Source organism: Equus quagga, chromosome 5 (assembly GCF_021613505.1).
Source record: "Equus quagga isolate Etosha38 chromosome 5, UCLA_HA_Equagga_1.0, whole genome shotgun sequence".
Taxonomy (NCBI): domain Eukaryota; kingdom Metazoa; phylum Chordata; class Mammalia; order Perissodactyla; family Equidae; genus Equus; species Equus quagga.
In genome coordinates, this window is record NC_060271.1 from 112,606,967 (window position 1) to 112,631,707 (window position 24,741).

A 24,741-nucleotide genomic window follows, 5' to 3' on the forward strand; every position below is an offset into this window, starting at 1 on the left:
CATCTAGAGTCTATGAAATCACTTGCAACAAAAATTTCACTAGTTAAAATTTCTTAATATTGCCCTTAATAAATTTGTACACTTGTTAAAGAGTACATGATACTTGTTAAAATATCAAGTAATAAAGGACAAGGTGATATAAAACAAAAGACAGAGCTGGGAAGCATTTTATTTTTTTCTACTTCATGTAACATTGTTCAGGACCACAAGATTTTAAAGGTCTCTTTCCAGCTATTTTTATGACTTAGGAATACCACTTAAAAATATTTACTAATGCTATAAATATTACTGTTCTTCTAGATATTGACAATTTTAATGAATGCTATATCCATTATACCTCTTGCTCCTTTGGTCAGAAAGATAAACAGAAACTTTAAATCAGATGTTTAGACATTCAAAATGGTTTTTAAAAGCACACCCAAACAAACCAAAGCTATATCAGCAGCTGTTAAAATTAGTTTTAGTTGTTAAGAATTCTTAACAAGGACATACTGAAGCATTATGAGATTTTAAAATTATATACAATTTAAAAAAAATTTAAATTTTTAAATAAAAAGTTAATGGCCAAATTAAGGAAAGTTTAAGCATCAGATTTAAAATATCTTAATTTTTAGGCTATTCAGAAATATATTTTGTGAATAATAAGAATTATTTCATAAATATATATGTATAAATATAAATATATATCTACAGGATCTGTGATGCAAGAGAAAACCATTTAAAGAAAACAATTGCACTTTTAGATTATCAGGAAGTTGTCATATTTACCCTTCAAGTGAGATATAATTATCATTCCAGGTGCTTTTGGCACAATTTTTAGGTGAAGACTGACACAATCTTAAAAAACACAATGCTTTTATATTTTATTCACTGGAATATGAAGAATCAAACAGAATTTAGAATTCTGACCAAAAAAAATCCAGGTAACTACAATTGCTTAAATACAAAAAATATTGTTTTAAAAAGACCTTAACCCTTCCTTTACATCTGGAACACGTAAAATTTTACCAACAACAGGTTTTCTTCAATCCCCTCAGCAAGAATTCCCAGGCTACACACAAATATAACGTTGTCTTTTTCTACTCACATATGACTTAGATCACACCCCAGTATACAAGGACAAAAAATAAATGTATAATAAAAAGATTGGATAAATCAGGAGAGGCTTTTTGGTCTTGAATTCTTCACCCACTAACAATGAAGCAGCACTGTAGGCAGCCCAAAACACACCAAACAGCTTTAAAAAAACAAACAAAAAAAGACAAAAAGGCAGCGTATTAGCAAGTCAATTAACATATTGGGTATCACAGAGTAAAAATAACATTTACAATATTTTTTTAAAACAAGCCTTAGAACTAACTGTGGTAAAAAGAAAAATTTATGGAGCATATTTAAAACTTATTAAGAACGTTCATCTTTGCTCTGCTCCTTGACTTCTCCAACTGGTCTTTTGTTATCAAACTTATCTAAACATAAAATCACCTGGGTGCCTGTTAAGGAGGGAATCCTGGGATTCATTCTAGATCTGCTCAATCAGAATCTCTAAGGGAAGGGTGTAGTTATCAGACTTTAACAAGTGTCCCTGGTAATTTAAGAGAAAGCAACTTTTGGAAAAACTATTATTGGGTCAAATTGCTAAAAAAAATTTGATTGCTGAAAGAAAACTAATTGACTCTTACAAAGAAGAAATTTTTCCTTTTTTTCTTCTAGGAAGAAAACAGATTAAGTAAAGATTTTACACAACATTTATTAGATATCACAGCATTTTCCCAGGAATAGGTGGAAGTATAGGATTAAATAAAAAGGAAAAAAACATAAAATGTTGGTCAAGAGTTTAATTAAATATACTGCGGTTTTCTGATTATACATATATTTAATTATAAATTACTTCCACTGGAAATTTATGTAGTACCTATTGATGCAGTCACTAGAGGCATTTTATAGAATAAAATGAAAGGAAGAACTTTGAGGGTAGAAATAATAGAAACGGACTTGGCACAATAGAAACCTTGCACTATTGACATTTTTGGGCTGGATAATTGTTGTAGGAAGCTGACCTGTGCAGCACAGGATGTTTAGCAGTATCTGTGGTCTCTATCTACTATGTATGAGTAACATTCCACCCCTACCCCATTTGTGACACAAAAAAAGTGTCTCCAGATACTGCCAAATGCCTTTGGGGGCCAAAATCGCCCTCAGAGGTAAAAAATAAATATCAGCAGACTGATTGAAAATGTATTTGAGATGGTCCAAATTTCCACTGTCCTTTTTAAACTAAAAACAAAAACAAAAACACACCTACAAAATATTTTAAACCTACAGAAAAGTATAGGGAAATTTATGAAATAAAATTATGTAAATTGCATTTGTACATCATGATTAAATTTCTTGTTGTAAATAAATGGTTCAAGATTGGTAAGAGTTATAGAGATTTAATGTTAAAAAATTAGTGCTTGTAGATCGTATTCTAATGCTAGAGTTAAATTATGAGAGTTTTGCAACATATTTCTCAACGAACCTTGGACTAAAACAAGATACATGTACAATAGCTCACTACACAGAGATTAAGTAACTAGGAAAAAAATTTTGGCAAAGAAAAATCTGTGGTTTAAAAATAATTTTACCCTAAATTTTTAATGATATAAAAGATTTATCCATTTTATAAAAGTACATTTATATGTTGTATAAAAAATATTAAGGACCAATTTTCAGTTGAACTCAATGACTAAATATAACCAGAGGACATGGTTTTAGCAATTTTGGGAATAGTTTCAGAAATACTCAGACAGCTTAAACCCAAGCAAAACAACACACAAGCAGGAAGTGATCCTGAATGATTCAGTAAAGTGGTATGTTCACTAATGCTAGATAATTAAATGCCATCATGGAGCTAGCTCCTACACTGCAAGACTTTCAAACTAAGAGTTAATTAATGCCAATTAAAAGAAAAAGATTTTAGGACTAGAATGTAGACGAAAGAAAGATCTCCTCTTTGGTCTCTAAAGTGTTCAAATAGTTCAAACATACAAAGATGTTCTCAAAATATTCTTCTATAATATTTGTAATAATAACAGCTACCAGTTGAGTGCCTGCTCTGTGCCAAGCACTGTGCTAGGCATTACATAAACTTTAAAATCTTCATAACAAACTCTAAAAAGTAATTAAGATTCTCAGTTTGCAGAGGAGGAAAGAAAATATATCTCCCCAAGGCAGACGGCATGTAAGTGACAGAACCAGGATTTGAATTTAGAACCGATTGGCTCCAAAATCTACACTCTTCTCAATGGACAATGCTTATATAACGTCAGTATTTGCCTGTAGTTACCCAATTCTAAAAGGAATCATTTTTTTTATATTGGAATTAGTAATGAACTTTAAATAAAACCAAATGTCATAAAAATCAAGTGGCTCTACTTAAAATAAATACTTTAGCGTGAAGGCTATGTAACGGCAGCTCTGACAGTGATGGTCTTAAATAGTTACATTTTTCCACACGGAAAAAAAAATTACATTCACTATGTAATATACATACATGTGCTAAAGCAGTCATTTACTTCCAAAGTTGTTCAAAATTTAAGGTAAATTACTGCTTATTATTAATACTTAATATTATCAGTAAACATTTTAAATGGGGTACATATGCTGAAAAGAAGTCCTGATCTCCGCAATACAGAAAAGCCAACTTACCAGAACCATGTCTACCATATTTGATAAGGAATTTACTATTCAAGTAGGAGTAACAGTTATTAAATAAAATGTCCAGTTGAATTTAAATAAATATCTCCCACAAAATCTAAGTCAGCTGAACTTGTATTAAAAGTATAGAGAAGAAAAATTCAACATTAAAAAAATTCTGAGTGTAATATCCTGAGGCCTGATTTGTTCTTTGTTCTTTATTCCCTCCTAGACATACATTGTAATTCCTGGTGATTAAAAAGGGAAAATAAAAGAAATATAATTGGTAAAGTCAGTGAGTAAGGTCACTGTTCCAAAATATTACCAACTGCTTGATAAATAGTTATAGATTGCAATATTCTTAGCTAGAGAACATCTAATTTTGTTATTGAAAAACAATAAACTACTTTCTACAATACACACTACTTACTTTTATAAGTGTAGACACCACTTCAAACGATCCAACCACCAAAAGTATAGGGGCTATTACAATGAGAGGAAGTAGTGAATATCCTATAACTCCAAGAACTTGGCCATAGGCAACCTGTGAATTTTCAAAACTTTAAGTAAATATCACAGAAATCAAGACACTCATTTTAGTCACAATTGAACATCAAATAGCCTTTTTTGTACTTACATAAATCTGAGAATTAAGAAGACATCATTAAGTATCATACCCATTATAATTCAAATTATCATACAGTCTCCTATGTTCCTGGACAATCTCGCCAACCCACCATGGTTTCAATTATCACTAATTTTCTGATGATAGCCAAATCTACATTTCCAGTCCTTCTCTCTCTTTTGAGCTTCAGACTTACATATACAATTACCTTCAGTATATCTCTACAGTACACTTCGTCAATACTTCCCTTAAATTGTAGGAGGATTATTTAAAGGGACCACAGCATCTTAGTCAGACAAAAAAATTCAAGGTCTAGAAAAGCTAGATGTGACAACTGAGAATCAGAAGGGAAAGGAGAGCAGGCAGAAGAGACTGAAGACACAAACATTTTTTCAGTGGCTACTGTGTGCCAAGCTTTGTGATAAGGCTTCAACATGTTGCGAAGATCAAATGCAATAACAACCCTATGAAGCAGGTATTATTGTCCCCATCATGAAGAAACTGATTCTTAGAAAGCAAAGCTGGTAGGTGACAGAGTTCAGATTAAGATCCAGGTCTCAATTCCTCCATCAACAGTCCTAAATTACCAAAATATTTAGTGATATCTATTGTCATATAAATACTATATAAGGTTTTGTATAGGATACAAAAAATAATATGTGAACAAGCATAACTTTAAGTATCTATTAGAATTATTTTAAACGTCTATATGAAGAGTGAAAAAGTTTCTCAGATAAACATTATTCTAAACTCATTCAAGAGTTTTAGGTTAAGGTGATGGATTGAGCACATATACCTAATTTCCCAGAAACTCCATTAAAAGGGAAGGGAAAAAAGAAACTCCTACTTATAAGCGGCATAAACAGGAGAAGAGAAGATGGGACAATAGCAACACAACTTGGGGAGCTGGAAAGCAGACGAACAAGAGCTAAGTTAACAGACTTGGCAGATCTTTCCACCAAGTGTGAGGAAAGTGCTCAAGGTTTCTGCATTTGGCATTCAAGTTCAGCACCCACATCGTAACTCTCCCTGGCATCCCCTCTGCTTTACTCTCTCCACAGAATAAACTGCTATAATTCCTAAGTTTACAGTAATTTAAAAAGTCTTATTTAATGGAGCAGTGGTTATCAAGGTGTGGCCCATGGACCCCTGGGGGTCCCAGAGACTCTTCCAGAAGACTGGAAGATCAAAACTATTTTTTATAATAGCAACAAAACATTATTTGCCTTTTTCATTAGGTTAATATTGGTATTAATAAGGCAAAAGCAGTGGTGGCTAAAACATATCAAGATGGCATAAACTTTACTGGTAGTTACTGTGTTCTATACTAGCACACACACACAGAGAAAGAAGAAAAAAAAGCCAGTTTCACTCACGAATGTCCTTAATGAAGCAGATAAAATGATTCATTTTATTAAACTTCAACCATTGAGCATAGACCTTTTTAATATTCTGTATAACAAAATGGGAAGTACGCAGAAAGTATTTCTGCTGTATCCTGATTCAACTGTTATCCCAAAGAAGAGCACTTGTACAACTGTTTGAGTGAAGAGTTGAATTTTGGAAAACTTGTACCCACCACTGTAAGCTTGACAGTTTTCCAATACATACAGATTCCTGATGAGATGGGTGGTGACATTAATGAATGTGATTTTCTGATACTGTATAATAAAACATGTCAACATTTGGAAGATCTGCAAAACTCAGTAAATCAGTTTTCCTAATGACCACGCATGGGTAAAAAGATTCATCCAAAGTGAATTTTAATGAAACAGAGAATGAAAAGTTCATTGATATGGTCCAAGATTCCTCACTATAGCAAACCCTTAAGAAACTACTACTCTTTCAGTGTTGGTGTAGCATCAGAGAAGAATATCCACAATCACCCACAAAGGTTATTAAAAATACTCTCCCTTTTCCAATTACATATCTGTGTGAGGCCTTTTTATTCCCGTATACTTTAACCAAAACAATATATCATAACAGACTGAATGCAGAAAGCAGATATTAGAATCTAGCTGCCACTAAGCCAGACCTTAAAGCTACTTGTAAGAATGTAAAATAATACCATTCTTCTCACTTATTTCTTTGTTTTGAAAAAGTTATTTTTCTTAAAAATGTATTATTTATGTTAAAATGTATTTGGTTTATTTTTAAGTGAATAAATACATATTTAATTTAAAAAAGAATTTCTAACATGATAAATATTGATAAACATAACCAACATAAAGACCTGAGATCAAAAAGTTTGAGCACTACTGTAAGAAAGAATGAACTGTGTGCTTCCCTAAAAAGCTGTAAATTACTTATGGTGGGATGCAATTGTTTCTTTCCTCTTCATTTTTTGTAATATTTATTGAGTATGCACAATACTCATATGTTGATCATCTTAAAGGAGGAAGTAGCACAACTCAAAAGAAAATATGAGACAAGAAACAATTAGGATGAATATAGCTAGTGATAGTATCTACAGAATCAAAAATAAAGCTTACCATAAAAAACAAAGGCTATTTTCAAAATTAACCACTTACTTCTCCACCAAGAACTCTGGCCAGTAAGAAAATTGTTAGTGAACCAAATATCCAAATGGTTATAATCCATGAAACCACCTTAACGGGGAAAAAAAAAATTGTACAATTAACATCTTTGTATCAAATGAGCTGATAATTTCCCAGGAACTCAATTCTCTGCTATATAAGATAGTTTGGGTTCCCAGGTAGCTTTCCAAAATTTAATAAGAATACAATGTGTTACACAATTTTACATCCAAACTGCAAGTTTAACAATGACGAATTGTCTAAGGAAACCTCAATATTTCAAGATATATGATAAAGATTACTGCAAAAAGAAAACAAAGTACTTACTCCCAATTCCCCGGTTTACAGCATTTGCAAGGAAAATTTATCCCTGAAACAAGTGACCAATCTTCTCAGGAGGTCTTTAAAATTTACATTAATTGCATATTTATCCAAGTAACCGAATATGGAAGACATTTCTGAGAATTTTAACTCCTGAGACTTAGTATAGTAATGATACATGCATATAATTCCAAGTTCTGTCTGTTTGGAGGGTCTAGAGATAATAATGACACCCCAGCAGCAACATAAGCGCACTTACTGTCCAGATCCTGGTTTCTAAATATTATTCCCGAATAAAAGGAATTAGGACTCCTTAGAGAAATGGCTGATTGCGGGGCTGGGGCAGGGAAAATAAAAGATAAACCTAGAACATTTTGTGGAGTCAGATGAAAGGAAGTGCTCAAAAAAGGATGGGAATATGTCAAAAGCACACAGAAGCTAACCTGAAGGAGTTCCCAATGGCTAAAGCTAGAATAATCTAAGCAATGAAATAAGTGATAATATTGGATTAAAATCCAGAAAATAAAATAAATATCCATGAGTCCAAACTGACAGAAATGAGTGAATGATTAAGTAATAGCAAAGAAGAGATAGCTGTTCCATAGAGAATATCAATTAATATATGTGGAAGGAATGAGGAAAATAGAAAATCACCATTCAGTAAACAATACAAAAATAAGTGTTGCATGCAAGATCCATCAACAGAAGCTAAAATTAGTGAGCTAAAGTTTGATGAGAAACAGGATGTTTGCATAGTCACAAAGTATCTCCACAAGGTATTTAATAATGAAAAAGGGAAATACAGCAACTGTACAGTGGAGGAATTGGGCAGACACCATCCCATAACCAAGTAATAATGGTGCTATATCAATAATGGTGATGTGTCAGTAACAAGACATATCAAAATCATCTACTCCCCAAAAATATGCAGAGAAGGGCACAATGTCACTTCTGTGGTATTCTTGCCAAAAATGCATGACCCCAATGCAGTCAGGAGAAAATATCAAGCAAAGCCAAACTGAGCAACATGCCATGGAGGTAGTAATCATCTGCTTTCAGCCTTAGAACTTTTTGTTCAAATGAAAGATTACACAAAATAGATAAAATTTAAAATGTTCTGGGTAAGGATTGGTTGTGGGTAGGAGACCAGAGCCCCCATTCAACTTCTTCAATGGTCCTTACACTTCCAACAGAAGACTTGATATAAACTATTGATGTAAGGTAAATATTAATAAGGCTACACTTTTATTACATCAAGGATCTTGCTATGGGGAGACTATTCTGGGTTATCTGGGTGAGCATTAAATGTAATCACAACTGTCCTCAAAAAAAGGACACACAGGGAGATTTGACTACAGTAGAGTGGAAGGCAATGTAACCATGGAAAAAGAGATTGTAGTGATGCAGCCAGAAGTCAAGGAATGCTGGCAGCCTCAAGATGTAGGAAGAGGCAAGCAACACATTCTGCTCTGGAGCCTCTAGAGGAATCAGCCCTGCTGACATTTTTTTTTTAAAGATTGGCACCTGAGCTAACAACTGTTGCAAATCTTTTTTTTCCTGCTTTTTCTCCCCAAACCCTCCCAGTACATAGTTGTATATTTTAGTTGTGGGTTCTTCTAGTTGTGGCCTGTGGGATGCCGCCTCAATGTGGCCTAATGAGCAGTGCCATGTCTGCCCCCAGGATCCAAACCAGCGAAACCCTGGGCCGCTGGAGTGAACTGCATGAACTTAACCACTGAGCCATAGGGCCGGCCTCTGACGTTTTGATCTTAGCTCTTTAACACTCATTTTGAATTTCTGACTTTCAGAACTGTAAATGAATAAATTTGCATTATTTTAAGCCACTGGACTTGCAGAAACTTGTTTCAGGAGCAATAGGAAACGAATTAATTTCCAAATCACCCTGTAGTAAAAGAGTTATTCTTTTAATCCCCTAAAGCCTTAAACTAGGGATGAGGGAGTGATATGTGTATGTTGTGTTCTGATGATCAAGTGCCTGAGAATAGGACAAAGTATTACATAAAAACAAATGCTGATGGAATCCTTGTCATCATTTATTAAAATGTTTAGTTTAAAAAACAGAACCAAAAATGAAAGGTAAGGACATGATTATGAGTACTGGGTTTCAAATTCTTCATCCCTTTGGGAAATCAGAAAGGGCATGTTTGGTCACTTCTGGTCAGCTTGGAGTAGTCTCATCCATTTACTCCAGTTGCCATACAAGTATTCATACTTTCTATGTGAATGATGATGTGGGAAAGTTTGGAAAGCATTAATCTAACATACTCCCCACTTATTTAAGTAAGAATTGTTCTAGGGATGAACAAGTGAGAAATAATGGGTAAAGGTAAAGCATTTCTCAAACATAATGTAGTATTACAGTTAATATTTGGCTATTTTTAACTTTAAAACTCTTCAATATTTAGAACTTGTATAAATTAAGATATACTTACCCTAAACTGTCCATATAATGATATCATCGAAAAGAAAAGAACAACAGCCAAAGGACCCCAAAAGTCAGGATTGTCTCTCACCACTTGTCTATTAAAACCAAGCGATGGCATTGGCATCAAAACACATCGAATTTTGTAGTAAATGTCCTTTAGATCGATATCCAATTCCTCCCTATAATTTAACATAAAAATTCTTAAAAGGCATACACTTTTGAATACTGAGACAATTGCAGTAGAATTTAAGGAAAGTTTAAACATGATGGGAGAGCCTCCATAGGTCAACAAAACATTTGAAGTACCAAATATTTCACTGATACTACAGTGCACATTTCAACATCTCTAAAGTTGGGATGCATCTCACAATCACCGGTGTCTTTTGTCAACCTGGAGTGAAGTCAAAGGCTTCAAGATCTGCCTTTCCTTTTGCCAGTCTCCTCGGGGCACTACCAATTTGGGAGGGCTTTAAATAAAATTCTCTGCTTGAGACTCTTTTGGACCATACTTATTATTCAGACTGCAATCCTACAAGGGAACTGGTGTGGGATTTATATTCTCGGAGGAAATTTTTCTTCCAACACCCCAGCCAGGTCAAACTGAGATAAGCAGACTTCCTTGCTGTCTTTTTTTGTATGGTGGGTTAGTTCTCATTTATCCTCAGACTAAAGAGATAGCTCTTGGATGTCCTGGCTTTATGCTATCTTACACACTTTTTCTCTATTACTGACAAATGTAAAATAACTGCATTTTATAATCCATAGCATCTTAGATTTGATAAAATATAGTATATTAACATCAAGAAACAGGATGTTTTAGCACTTGATCTACCAATAATTACTACAGAGAATAACTTGGTAACGCATCAATTTTAGAAAGCTGTAGGTTCTTCTTTCCAAAATTGTTAAATTCTTTACTTTTGTTTCCAAGTGATACATAATAACTTAAAAAATTTCAAGTACTATGAAGAAAGTGAGTCTCCCTCTAGTCCTTCCTGTGGCAGCTCTAGAGTTTCCACGTGGGAGGGATTTTGGAGGGTAACCTTTTTGGAAGTCTTAATCTGTCTTAAACTGAATTTCCACAGTTAGCACGCAAGCACCCTGCTTTTTTCCTTAGATGGCATGTTTACCTGAGACAGCTATAGACCCAGGTAAGCTTTAACAGTCTGGAGTACATTTGCGTGTGTGTGATAAAGGATTATGATTCTATTAATTTTTGCCATTCAATAAGTTAAAAGTATTCTCTCATTATTTCTGTTTTTCTAATTACTAGTAAAACTGAAAATAGCTACAACTTTTGACCAAAAAGGTTAAGATTTTCCATACTTGTCTTTAAATAACATGAAAGAATATAATCATCCCACAGACTAGCTCTAAAAACCAAAAAATACATATTATTAATTTTACATACAAGAGTGGCTTGTTATCTTCAGGATCATCATCTTCGACTTCCAAAAGCCAGCCATATCCTCTTTGTCTCAGAAATGTAGTAGCTGTAGATTCTTTGATAAAATCTCCACCAAGGTTTAATTTGACATCTGGGGATGCTATGGAACCACTGAGATCTTCAGGGAAAAGAAGACAAAACTATAAACCAAGGTAAAATGTGTGAATCTTAACCAACATGAGGATATATACAACTAAGATAATTATCATTTAAAGATCTCTAACTATGAACATTTGCTATTGCATACAATCTTATTTTATAGTTGGTAGATATCTAAAAACTATCTTTTATTTTAGAAGAAAATGAAAGATGAGAGAGGTGAAGACATATGAAAGGTTTCAAAGCTAATCAGTTAGACTGGTACCAGAATCTAGACTAATAACAGTAACTTTAAAAATTTAAATGGAAGATATATACAAAATATATTACATGATATCATTGTGGATTCCCTTCATTATTACGTACTTTATGAGCTTCAGAACAAAGTGATTGTATAAATTCTTTTTAAAAGCATTAAATATGTATATATACAAGTCATTAGATAATTTGCTAAAGACAAACTGTAGATAATTTTTCTCTATTTGTTCATGTATTTATTCATACATTCTTTCATTTACATCACTAAATATTTATGCTAACTATTTCATATATTAATGCTTAGTCCTGGACAAATCTGACTAGAAAGAGTTCCCAGCTATTCCAGCTACTCTTTCCTTTACATAATTGTATCATTCATCTTTAGTTTTGGCAAAAATAAAGGTTTTTTTTTTTAGGTCAGCTCTAAAAAGGGGTAAAGATTCAGTTATCCATATTACAAAATAAATTCCATTCATAGTCTGCACAGTACCTTAAAGGTTACAAATAATCACAATTGTACAAATGCTACATTTTATGGTCAAAAGAAAATTAGAATAGTAAAGGACTTGCTTGAGGTCATAGTGGAATTAAGAAGAAAAAAATACATTTATAGGACCAGACAACATGCACTAGTAAACAACCATCAACGTTGTTAACTAGAAGCCACATGACTGGAGTGGTACTTTAGAAAACAATTTTGGCAACAGCAAAACCAGAACACTCTTAACACAGACTCCTTCCCTGAAGATCACATAAAGAGGTTAATTTGCACATTACTCTAAATTCTAGGTTAGCTTTTGAGAACTGCCATTAAAATTTTGGCTTAAACTTCAATCAGTGAGTGGCTCAATTATGAGTCACATCTTAGTCTGTTTGTGACAACTCCTGTAATTAACTATAATAATAAGTTTGCATTCTGAAGCTAAGCTCTAGCTTAGCTGCTAATTAATACAACAAATCATTAATGTTTTCTGATCTCCAGTTTCCTATTCAAAGTTCTTTCCAGGTTTAACATTATAGAATTCTAAAAAGTTTTTATAAGGGAATTTACTCAACTAGAGACACAACACAAACACTTTTGAATTCACTGTCCTTTTCTACTTAAAATTTAAAAATAGTCCCTGTAGATGCTATTATAGAATCTTGTGATTAAAATAGTCTCTCAATTTTACTTCCTGCTTCTTTGTATTAATCTAAGTTGAAAATGAAAAAGTTGAAATTTAACTAAAATTCCACTTCCAATAGGTACAAAAATTACTTTTCTTGATTTAACAAGAGGAAGATTTAGATCAGGAAGTCATTAGTACAGCAGTGACATTAAAGGTTTTGGAATCATGAGGCAGGAAGGGACCTTAACAACTGTTTCCTGCCCTCTAGAAAGGACTGCACTTAAAGTCCTTAAACTAAACCAAAAAAGGATATATAAATTACAGTGCTAAGGAATGCTGTGATAAAGAATTGTATATGTTTAGCAGTTTGTCATAGCGTGGATGCCAGAACCTCAAAAAGGCATCTTTAGTTTACAAGTATTTTCCATTCCATTCAAAGTAGGAGAATATCATGGACATATGTAGGAATGTCAGCAACAGCAGTTTGGCAGATCCCCCAGGACAGCCCCAACACAATTAGGCGTACGTAAGAAAATGCAATAGAAAAGTAAAAAAAATTGGTAGTTAGCTTAACAAATTAACAAGTAAAGGATAATGTTAGAAAACAAGGGGAAAGATTCCAAATCACTCTGGGAGTACAGCTGTCTTAAGGTAAAGCACAGTAAGAACCAGCTAATTGGCTGTCAACTCTAGGATGTGTATCCAGAATTACAGAACACTAATTTTCAATTAATTCCTTCTTACTACACCATGTATAATATTCTTGCTATTTTCCAAGTAACAATGTAAAGATAATAAATATAAGTGGTTTTAAGAGGAAACAACCTATGGAAAAAAGTCTATTCAAAAAGGAAACCTTAAAAATGTTTCCACTGCTATTTGGGCTCAAAGTGAGGAAAAATATCAGTAAGTTTCAAATTTTACTGAAAGCTCCCTGGAAAAACTGCAGAACAAAACTTAAGAGTAATTTTTCTGCTCTTTCAACTCAAGTGTATTACTGGGTGAGGAATCCTTTCTCCGAATCTTCTACTCAGCCTGACAACTTCCCTGTGAAGGACGAGGAAGAACTGGGTCACTGCAGCACGACAGAATACTCAGGGTGAGATTTACTGACCTGCCCCCAGATAAGTTCTAGATTTCTATGAAAGAAGAGTATCCTGCAACGAACAATGAACACTTTGTTGGTATTTGCCAACTTCTTATACATGTGAAGAAGCTTTTTCTTACGTAACAAGCAACAAGAGAAAGGACAAAAATCATCTCATTTCGTTTGAAAATGAAATCTATGTGTGCTTAAATCTAAACCAGAATTGAGTATCTGTGCAGCAAAACGAGCATGTTTCATACTGAAGGGATAAATTTCATTGTTCCATTTTAGTTATAAAAACATTTTAATGCATACATAGGCCAATGAAAGAGATCAAGAAACCAACCCAAGTACATAATGATTTTATAACTGCCAGATCTATAGTGGAGCTTGATTATGTCACTCCATCTGAAAATATTTTAAAGCCTTGTATAAAATTGTTTTAGGTTACATTTTTATTCATATTGTTTTGGTATACAATTTTAGTAGCCTTACTATTCAATATTTTCAGGAAATTTTCATATTCTACATAACATTAATTAAAATTGACTAAATCTCCTGGGCCTACCTTTAGAAAAATTAAATTCCATTTTGGCATAAACCAGTTATGTAACAGAAAATTCTTTTGTTTGCCTTATGAGTTTTTTAACTTTTTACCTTGAATAATTATAGATTCACGGGAAGTTGCAAAAACAGTACAGAGAGTTTACATGTATGCTTCACCCAGTTTCCCCTAATGGTACCATCTTATGTAACTATACAACTAGGATATTGACATGGCCAGCCTGGTGGTGTAGTGGTTAAGTTCGCGTGTTCTGATCTGTGGCCCAGGGTTCACTGGTTCGGATCCTGGGTGCGGACCTACGCAATGCTTATCAAGCCATGCTGTGGCAAGAGGCACACATATAAAGTAGAAGACGATGGGCACAGATGTTAGCTCAGGGCCCATCTTCCTCAAAAAAAAAAAAGTTACAAAAACTAGGACAGTGACATTGCTACAGTTCACAGACCTTATTCAGATTTTACCAGTTTTACACGCACTTGTGTGTATATGTATGTATAGTTCTATGCAATTTTATCACATTTGTAGATTTGTGTAATGCCTTACGAGTTTAACATTTATGAAAAGAAAGAAGTAGATTAATGTTTTTAAAAAGGTAAATCTTGCTTAACTAATTTTTTTTCTCCCCAGGAAAGGCTGGCTAGAAAGTCATTTTCAATTTTCAAATATGGAAGAAAAGCTATCCTTGCACTTATTATACACCATGTATCATACTTTATTAGTATATTGTACAGAAGATATGTGATAATACCTACATGGATATATAATTTTTTTAAAATCAAGTAGGAAACTTTTAAAAAGGAAAAACTAAAGATTTCTCTATCTACACTACTAACTTGTATGGGAGGTGATATCCTTTCTGGGGCAGGGGGAGACTTCACAAAAAGATTAGGCTAAATGTTTGGTTACCTTAACAGAGTAACAGAAAATTATCACTTACTCAAAAGAGCATTGACAGTAATTATTAGATTATTATGCCTACAGCTTACTGATCACAATAAGGTACCATGAGTTGTAGATACTATCATTTTTATTTTTTATTATGATTATGATGATGATTATTATTTTTGCTGAGGAAGATTAGCCCTGAGCTAACATCTGTGCCAGTCTTCCTCCACTTTATATGTGGGTCGCCACCACAGCGTGACTGACCAGTGGTGTAGGTCCATGTCCAGGATCCAAACCTGTGAAACTGGGTCACTGAAGTGTAGTACGCCCAACTTAACCACTACGCCACAAGGCCAGCCCCCTAGAATCATTTTTATATGAGTGCCTTAGTCTGTTTGGGCTGCTATAACAACATTCCATAGACTGGGTGGCTTATAAACAATAGAAATTTATTTCTCACACTTCTGGAGGCTGGAAGTCCAAGATTAGTGTGCCCTCTTCTGGCCTGCAGACTTCTTGTATCCTTACATGGCAGAAGGGAGTAGGAAGCTCTGTGGAGTCTTTTTTATAAGAGCACTAATCCTATTTATGAGGGCTTAACCCTCATGATCTAGGTAGCCCCCAAAGGCCTCACCTCCTAATACCATCACATTGGGATTTCAACATATATATTTTGGGGGGACAGAAACATTCAGAACATAACAAGGGGTAAGAAGGTTGAGGAAGGTTGAGTTCAAAAAGCAATATATTGAGCCCAGTCCTCTTCCATAGACTTACATAATCAATTGTCAGCTTAACATTTCCTTGTAGCTATGTCAAAAGCACTAAAACTCAATATTCCAAAATTCAATTCTTTGGGGTTTTTTTTTTGAGGAAGATTTGCCCTGAGCTAACGTCCAATGCCAATCCTCTCTTTTTGCTGAGGAACATTGGCCCTGAGCTAATACCTGTGCCCATCTTTCTCAAGTTTATATGTGGGACACCTGCCACAGCATGGCTTCATAAGCAGCGCATAGGTCTGTGCCTGGGATCAGAACTGGCGAACCCCAGGCCACCGAAGCGGAATGCACGAACTTAACTGCTATGCCACTGGGCCGACTCCCCAAAACTCAATTCTTAATATCTAAGGTCTTATTCCAGTTTCTTATTTCAGTGAATGGTATTACTATCCTTCCAGCATTATAAACTAGAGGCTTGATTATCCGTGACAATTTCCTCCCTTCACATGTTCCCCACTCCATCCAATCCACCACTAGATTCTGGCACTTTAACCTCTATTTTTTTAACCTGTCCACTTTTCTCCATTTCTACCATCAGCACCAAGCTAGTGCAAAGTATTATCTCCTGTCTGCATGACTATAACGGTCTACTAACTGCTCTCTCTCTAGTCATTTTTTTTTTAAGATTGGCACCTAAGCTAACAGCTGTTGCCAATCTTATTTTTATCTTTTTCTTCTTCTCCCCAAAGCCCCCCAGTACATAGTTGCATATTCTAGTTTTAGGTCCTTCTGGTTGTGCTATGTGGGACGCTGCCTCAGCATGGCTTGATGAGCGGTGCCATGTCTGCTCCCAGGATCTGAACTGGTGAAACCCCAGGCTGCCAAAGCAGAGAGCGGGAACTTAACCACTCAGCCATGAGGCTGGCCCCTCTCTAGTCATTCTTGTGTTCTTCCAATCCATTCTCTTAACTGCAGCCAGAAGAATCTTTTCAAAATGCAAGTCTCTCACTCTCCTGTTTAAAATCCTTCAGCAGCCTCCCATTGCTTTTTCAGCTCAAGTCCAACAATCTTTCCCTGCCCTATCTACTTCTCCAGAACAATTTTCTGCCTCCTCCCCAGACGGACCCTATGCTTCAGCCACACTTAGCCACTTGGTTCTTTGAATGAACCAGGATCCCTTTTAGCTCAGGGACTTTGCCCAGGCAGTTCTAACTAACTTCTAACTTCAGATAATGAAATGCCACCTATTCCTCAGTTCTCAGATATACTTGCTTAAGGAAACTGTCCTTGCTCTCCCAGACAAGATTAGGTTGCTTTCATAGTCCCCTGCACTTTTCCTTCATGCATTTACACAGTTTATAACAATGTATTTGTGTGATTATTTGGTTAATGTCTGTAAGTTCTATGATGGCAGGAACTAAATATTTTTGGGGTAGTTTGCATTTTTTTGTTTAGTTTATTGAGGTCATAATAGTTTACAACATTGTGAAATTTCAGTTGCACATTATCATTTGTCTGTCACCAAATAAATGTGCCCCTTTACCCTTATGCCAAGCCCCCAACTCCCTTCCCCTCTGGTAACCACTAGTCTGATCTCTTTGTCCATGTATTTATCTTCCACACAAGTGAAATCATATGGTGTTTGTCTTTCTCTGTCTGGCTTATCTCACCTAACATAATATCCTCAAGTTCCATGTTGTTGCAAATAGGATGACTCTGTCTTTTTTATGGCTTAGTAGTATTCCACTGTGTATATATATGTGGTAGTTTTGTTTTGAACATATATCCCCAGTATTTATAATAGTGCCTGGCCTATAGTAGGCAACCAACAAATGTGTGCCAATTAAATGAATTAATTAATGGAAGGGCAAATAGCTCCACATAGCTTGAGTCAAGAAGTGACATAAAAGGCTTTTAAAAAGCAAATATACAAAACTAGATTTGTATTTTGGAAATATAATCTTAGCTGCACTATGGAGGACTGGTTTAAGAGGGAAGAGATTTGAGGAACTATATCACAAACATTAAGTCATTTTCACTTTAGCACCTTCTTCATTTTCAACATCGATCAATTAATCCATCAACAAATATTTATGGATTACTTACTTCTATAATTTCCTGAGAGCAATATAAAGAAGTGAGATATTTTGAGGAGCTTAAAATCTAATTGACAGTATATCCAAACAATGAAGTATTATTCAGTGAGAAAAAGGAATGAATTACTGATTCATGCTACAACATGAATGAACCTTGAAAACATTATGCTGAGTGAAAGAAGCCAGACACAAAGGCCACAGATTATATTAGCCCATTTATATGAAACGTCCAGAAGAGGCAAACCTACAGGGATAGAAAGTAGGTTAGTGGTTGCCAGGGGCTAGGAGGCAAGGGGAATAAGGGAGAGTTACTGAAAATGGGTATGGGGTTTCTTTTCGGAGTGATGAAAACGTTCTAGGATTAGATCGTGGTGATGGCTGCACAACACTGTGAATAAACTAAAAACCTCTGAATTGTATGCTTTAAAAGGGTGAAGTTTATGGTATGTGAAAGCTATCTCAATAAAAAAAATCTAAGTGAGAGAAGATGTGATACAAAACCCCATTAGTACTGTAAAACACACACTTCTGTAGGTAAACGACAATGTATATTGTTAAGTGATCATAGATGCCATAGGAGTAAAGACTAAGGAGTGAAGAGTAAAGGTGCCTAAACTATCAGAGAGGCGGTCAGGAAGGCTATGTGGAGGTAGAATCTAAATTCAGCTTTGAGGGACAGCTAAAAGAGCACAGAGAAGGGATGAGAAATAATTCCAAGGAAAAGAAATGGCAGGGACAAGAGCATGGAAGCCCAAGACTTATGATAGGTACGCAGCTCATCTCCAAAAGCTGTGGAAGATAGGTCAGTGACAAACTGTTAAGAGTATAAATATCAGGCAAAACAAAACAAAAGAAAACATCTGCCTTTATTTCATAAGCAAGTGTTTCTTTATGCATGTTCTGTGGAACGTGGATCCTATGAGATACCCTCCACAAAAGGCTTTTGATATTCACTAAGTTTGGAAAACCCTGCATACTACAACCCCTACTTGGAATTTCAGAACCAATATTGGCATATTAAAGTCTCTGGGAATTCTGCATTAAGGCAACTGGTTTAACTTAGCTTAACACATTATTTAGCAAACTCATGTTTGTCGTGGAATCTTTCCCCTTTGGGAAACACTGTTGAGGATACTTTTCTAGACGACAGGAAGCAAGTGAAGTTCCAGCAGAGTGGCAGGGACTGCTGGATGCTGAGGAAATGGGAAATATCAGAGAGAGTTTAGCTTTGAAAATAAGGAAAAAGGGAAGTAGTAGACTTAATTAAAAATTCTGTCAGCTAGGAGGGGACCTGTGAGTGATGGTAGATAGACGGAAGAAACAGAAAATGCTAGAGAGAAAAACAGAAGAGAAAGAAAGGTTCCAAAGGAGGCAGAGAGATATGGGAATAAAAGCACTAGCAGAGGTTTATCCAAGGAAAGGAAGAAAGAAACCTTCCCTTTAAGATTTGGAAAAAAGATGAATGTTCCAATATAGATACAAAGATATCGAGAGAGAGAAAAATATGAGGATGGGAAAAAGGCTCCTGGGTGGCTTAGATCATCTTTCTTCTTTAGTTGTCTCTGTTCATGCCCTTTCCAACTACTTGACGAATGTCTGTTGAATTAGGGTTGGCTTCACTTCTGGCAGCACAACTTTATCTTAATCAAAAAATATTATCTAGTCATTCATTCATCAAACATTTATTGAGTTCCCGCTATGAGCTAGGCTCTGTGCTAGGCAGTGAGTATGATACTGGTAGGCAGTAAAGCACAGCTTCTAACCCCAAGGAGCTCATGGTCTCAGTCAGCACTGTCTTAGGTTTGTGAACATTGGGAAGTGTAAGACACAAGGATTGCCTCCACCAATTATTGTACTTGCACAGTTCTTAAATGAATGCTCTTTCCCCCTTTCAATCTGAAGAACTCCTACTTATCCTTCCAAGCATATTTCTTCTGTCACTGAAGACCTCCTTGATCCCTTCCTGCAGAGTAGCCACTTTCTCCTTTGAACCATACTTTTTTAGTATTTATTATGTATGATGAAATTCTTTTCTCTCTTATTAGACCACTTCTTGGTATCAGGAACTTTCTCATATGCAGTCTCTTGCACATGGAGATGCTCCCTCCAACCTACATACATAAAACATCATCTATCTTTCAAAGTTTAGCAAAATATCACCTCCATTAAATTGTTCCTGATCTTTCAGCTAGAAAAAATGTCCTCCACTTTTGATCTTTCATAACATTCTAAATCAGTGCTTCTCAAGCTTTAAGGAGCTTTAAGCTTCTCAAGCATATGAATCACTGAGGAATTTTGTTAAAATGCAAGTTACAATCAAGGCAGATTCTACATTACTAAGCACCCCAGTAATGCCAATGCTGCTGGTCTGTGAACATAAACCAGACCAAGAATTACTTATTTATCTGATACAAAATAAAGCCAAAGGATTGCCCTAAAGACTTCTATACTACACTTTACATATATATAATGGTATCACTACATTCTTTCACTTATACATATGCACTTCATAATTGCTTTTGGATGTAATTTTACACCATAGGCTTGAATCTCAGTCTAGATCTCACAATTCATTTATTTAGTCATTTATTGGCTTATTCACACATTGCTCATATTCTTTTAACCTGTACTTATGGACCTGTCTTTTATACACATTATCTTAAATAACTCTCACAATATTCTTGTAAGTGTGCTTTTCATTATATAGGTGACAAAATGGAAGCTTATAGAAGCTGTATTAGTTGCCCAATATCACATAGCTACTATAAGAGTAGGGACTTTAACTGAAGACTTTTGGCTCTAAATCCAGGAATTTTTTAGTTATATCATCCTAAATGTGCTAAGTTTTGTAGTCCTAAGTATCAATGTCACATAAGATAAAAGAAAGCAGAAACCATGTACTCCTTCAACAAACAATTATTTTGTGATGTTTATACTCTGGGTTCTGTGGTAGGTGCTGGGATATAGAAAAGATTAAGGAAGTTTCTGGTTCTGAGGGACAGTTAAACAAGGTTTCAGTAAGGAAGGAGTATCTGAGTTCAGTCTTAAGTTTCAACTTGTGGTAAGGAGGAGAAAGGCATGAGGACTAGAATATGGATCGATATGGAGACAAAACACCAAGGCACATTTTAGAATAAAGGATATGTGTGGCCCAATAGTAAGGATAGGCATCATTAAGAAAAAGAGACTTGGGGGCTGGCTCAGTGGCACAGTGGTTAAGTTTGAATGCTTTGCTTTGGTGGCCCAGGGTTTGCTTGTTCGGATCCTGAGCGCAGACCTATATACCACTCATCAAGCCATGCTGTGGCAGCATCCCACATGGAAGAATTACAAGGACTTACAACTAGGATACACCACTATGTACTGGAGCTTTGGGGAGGAAAACAAAAAAAAAGAGGAAGATTGCAACAGATGTTAGCTTAGTGCCAATCTTCCTTACCAAAAAAAAGGAAAAGCATATCTTTAAAAAAAGAAAGAAAGAGAGACTTGAACAGAATCTAGAAGGAAGGTATACACTGAAAACATCTAAAAGCCAAAAACATTCATGGTCAGAGATACAGCATAAAAAGGGAGAAGTAAGAATTTATATGACATGCTTAGGAACCCAAGAAAAGACTTGAAGTTGCAGAGCCAAGTGTCCATGTTGGAGAATAATAAAAAATAAGTGTGGCACCAATTAATACTGAAACCCAAGCAGTAGCATCATTACTAACATGTACTGAGCACTTCGGTATTACGATTCTTATTTTGTATATAAGAAAACTAAGGTTCAGAGAGGCTAAGGAACTTGCCCAATATCACATAGATAGTAGCTGGTAAAGCCAGGATCCAAACCCAGGACTATTAACACTACGCTTCAGAAAAACTATTCAATTTGTAAAAATATAAGAAAGAGGCATCATGGTTTAGTGGAAAGAAATTTGAGGAGACAGAACACTGGCTCTTAATTCCAGATCCTTCACGTGCAGGTTACTGAACTTCTTTAGGCCTCAGTTTCATTATAAAACACAGGAATAATAAAGCTCAGCAGGATTCTTAAAAAGACTAAACAAGTCGTTTGCTTAAAATACTGTGTAAATTTAAACTGTACCATGTTATATACATGAGGGTATTATTATACATACATCTATTCTTGTCTATGTATCCTTGGATATACAGGGAGCCTATATATCCTTAGAGGCTATACAGAGAAGTCTGGATAAATCTTATGGATTTTACTTATTCCAGGTTTCTTGGTTTAGAATATGGAGGCAATGAGTTACTTGTTATATTATTCTGTCAGACTTCTTGGGTGTATTTAAGAAAGGTAATTCCTGGGGGAAAGGAAGATATGAAAAATATATACATAGATATAAAGTTTGAACGAACATCAGGTTCTGATACTCAAAGATAGAGAATTTTTTTTTAAGTCTGTAAAATTAAAGTTGATATTCCACCCTAAGCACCATGCAACCAAATGTAGATAAAATAAACTGAAATACTCCAAGTTGCTCTATTTCATCAAATATTCATACTAAGTTTAAAAGAAATGTATCAGCTACGTTCTCTATGATAGACAAAAATTTTATTTTACATTTTAAACTATAACCAAAACTACAGAACTATTTTTTTTAAAACAATGCCACTCAAAAAGCAAAACAAGGAAAACAAAACAAAAAAAGGAAAACAAGCTATACTAACCGATGCAACTATGAAACCACACTCGAAAAAAACGCTAGGTTATTCTTTAGACTGAAACTTCTCCAACTAAATATCACTTATTTTTTCATACCGGGTAGTGAGTCTGGTCACTGGAAAATAACTGATGTAGAAAGTCTAATAAAAGCCAAATTTGAAAATGACTAACACAGAAAGATTCTGGTTACAAAGAGTCTGGTAAGGAACGGAGAAAACGAGGAAAACGAATTTTCCTGGGCTGTAGGAAAATCTCTCCAGCACTCCTGCTTCCTCGAAACAGTACAAGGAAACTGGTAGAAGCTACTGGGAACACCAGCTGGATTACAGGAAGTTTCAAATATATTTGGGTCCATTTCTTTGCCTACTGAGGTCAAACACTATTAAACAGGAGAAAAACTGGGACGTAGGCAAGATATCAGACTCCACGAAAACGCGACCTCCCCGAGGGACGTTCGCGTTAGCAGCGCCGAATCGAATCCCCGCACAAAGGCATCCTATCGATAAGTCACAGGCACACAGCTCCCCTTTCTCGTTCTCGGCCTCTGACACCTACCCAGGCCAGCTAAACAGCCCTTTTCTGCGAAACGGCAAGTCATTTCAGCAATAAAATCTTCGGGTTCCGTGGGTCCACCTGGGTAATTCACCCCGAAAATCCTACCCCCAGACGGCGTGCGGACAGCCAGAAGCTGCCCCAGTCTCTTGGAAAGCCCCCCACACCCCTCCCGCGGCCGCTCGTGCCCTGTCGGAAGGCCGGCAGGCGCAGGGTGCTCGAGTCACCGGGCCCGTCCCCACCCGGCCACGGCCGCCCCAGCACCAGAAGACCCCGCCGCGCCGGGCCGGCGGCCTCGGGCGTGACGGGCCCTCCGGGGGCTCAGGCTCACCTTCGGCATCTGCTGAGGAGACGAAGGTGAAGTCCCCGCTGGTAGGGGAGTAGGCCGGGGGCGGGCCCGGCGGCTGCATCGTGCGGCCCCTCGGAGCCGGCGGCGGTGGAGGAGGCGGTGGCTGGGCCCAGGCCCCGGGGCGGCCCCGGCGCCGACCCGCACGCGCGCCCTACAGTGCGGCCCGCGAGCCGCGAGGTGCGGGCTGGGAGCGAGGCCGGAGACAAGCGCAGCGGAACCGCGGCTGCCCCCGAGGCTGCCCCGCCAAAGTCCCTTAGGTGGCGACCGCCCAAGCACCACGACGCCGGCGCCCTGACAGGACCATAACAGTGACAACGCCGCTTGGATTGGCCCTTTGTAATGTGCTCTCCCATTGGCTCCCGGAGGAAGGTCCTGATTGGGTCTCCCTGCTGTTTATTCCGGAAGTTTACCCAGGCCAGGAAGTTCACTTCTGATTCGTGGAACGCTGTGACTTCTCCCTCTGTTTGGGATGTGTTTGTTTCCTTTAAGTCTCATCTCTTCTGGCTTTTCTTTACCTCTCTGCTCCGTTTTTGTTAACTGGGTGGATTAGAGGATTTTAGAACTAGGAACGTTTCCAAAGGTCTGCCCCGGTCTAGGATCCCAAGATTCCGTTGCCCTTAGTAATTAATTGTATAGGTTCTTGTCTAAATAATATTGTATATCGTCTCCGAGCCTCAGTTTCCTACCCTGTGAAATGAAGGGGGCTGGATTGGATAATAGTAAAAAAGCAGATAAGCTGTAAATTACCACCCAGAGGCTGGGGCTGTAGTCTAGCCACATTCCTTTATGTGGGAGGCAACTGAGGCCAGAAAGGTTAAGGAGGAAACAATTAGGACTGTAACTAAATCTCCTGACTTCTGGTCCAGTGCTGTTTTCACTACAAGATCCTGTCTGTTGATATACTTACCAAAGTTTACAAACCCTCCTAGGTTTTTAAATGTTTAAATAAATATTCTTAAATGTAATATCCTAGCTACATAAATGTGGCTTCCAATTTGGAGAGAGAGGGTCTGATAGTATATTATGAGACAGACTTGAAGAGATGCATGACTGATCAGTCGTAGAGCAATAGGAAGTCATGGCCATTAATCTGTAAAAGGGAATATTGAAAATGTTCTCAGAGGAGGTAACAATTAAATTGGTACTTAAAGGATGAGTAAAATTTTCAGGCAAAGAGGTGTCGGGGGCTGGCAGCCTGGGTCATAACATCCCAGAGATCATTTAATGGACTTGGAAAACTGGAAGTCATTTAGTTGGAGCTTAGGTTTCATGGGAGAGAACAGCTACAGGTGAGAT

At 36.4% G+C, this 24,741-nt stretch overlaps 1 protein-coding gene across 1 annotated transcript; it reads right to left on the bottom strand.

Moving 5' to 3' along the window:
- Window positions 1-139: 139 nt before the first annotated feature.
- Window positions 140-23,748, bottom strand: YIPF4 (Yip1 domain family member 4). The gene is made up of 6 exons (XM_046661899.1): window positions 23,428-23,748; window positions 11,016-11,169; window positions 9,612-9,783; window positions 6,832-6,909; window positions 4,106-4,219; window positions 140-1,237 (listed from the first exon to the last, which is right to left on the bottom strand). The coding sequence occupies exons 1-6, from the start codon at window positions 23,504-23,506 to the stop codon at window positions 1,100-1,102; spliced, it is 735 nt and encodes a 244-aa protein (XP_046517855.1). The 5' UTR covers window positions 23,507-23,748; the 3' UTR covers window positions 140-1,099.
- Between the last annotated feature and the right edge of the window lie 993 nt (window positions 23,749-24,741).

What these genes read in the sequence shown, in the direction of transcription:
- YIPF4 (XM_046661899.1), bottom strand. Translation starts at nt 23,506, where the DNA reads ATGCAGCCGCCGGGCCCGCCCCCGGCCTACTCCCCTACCAGCGGGGAC. An exon ending in CTCCTCAGCAGATGCCGAAG is followed by an intron (nt 11,170 to 23,427) that starts GTGAGCCTGAGC and finishes TTTTCCCTGAAG; the next exon opens with ATCTCAGTGGTTCCATAGCA. An exon ending in CATTATATGGACAGTTTAGG is followed by an intron (nt 6,910 to 9,611) that starts GTAAGTATATCT and finishes TTCCCCGTTAAG; the next exon opens with GTGGTTTCATGGATTATAAC.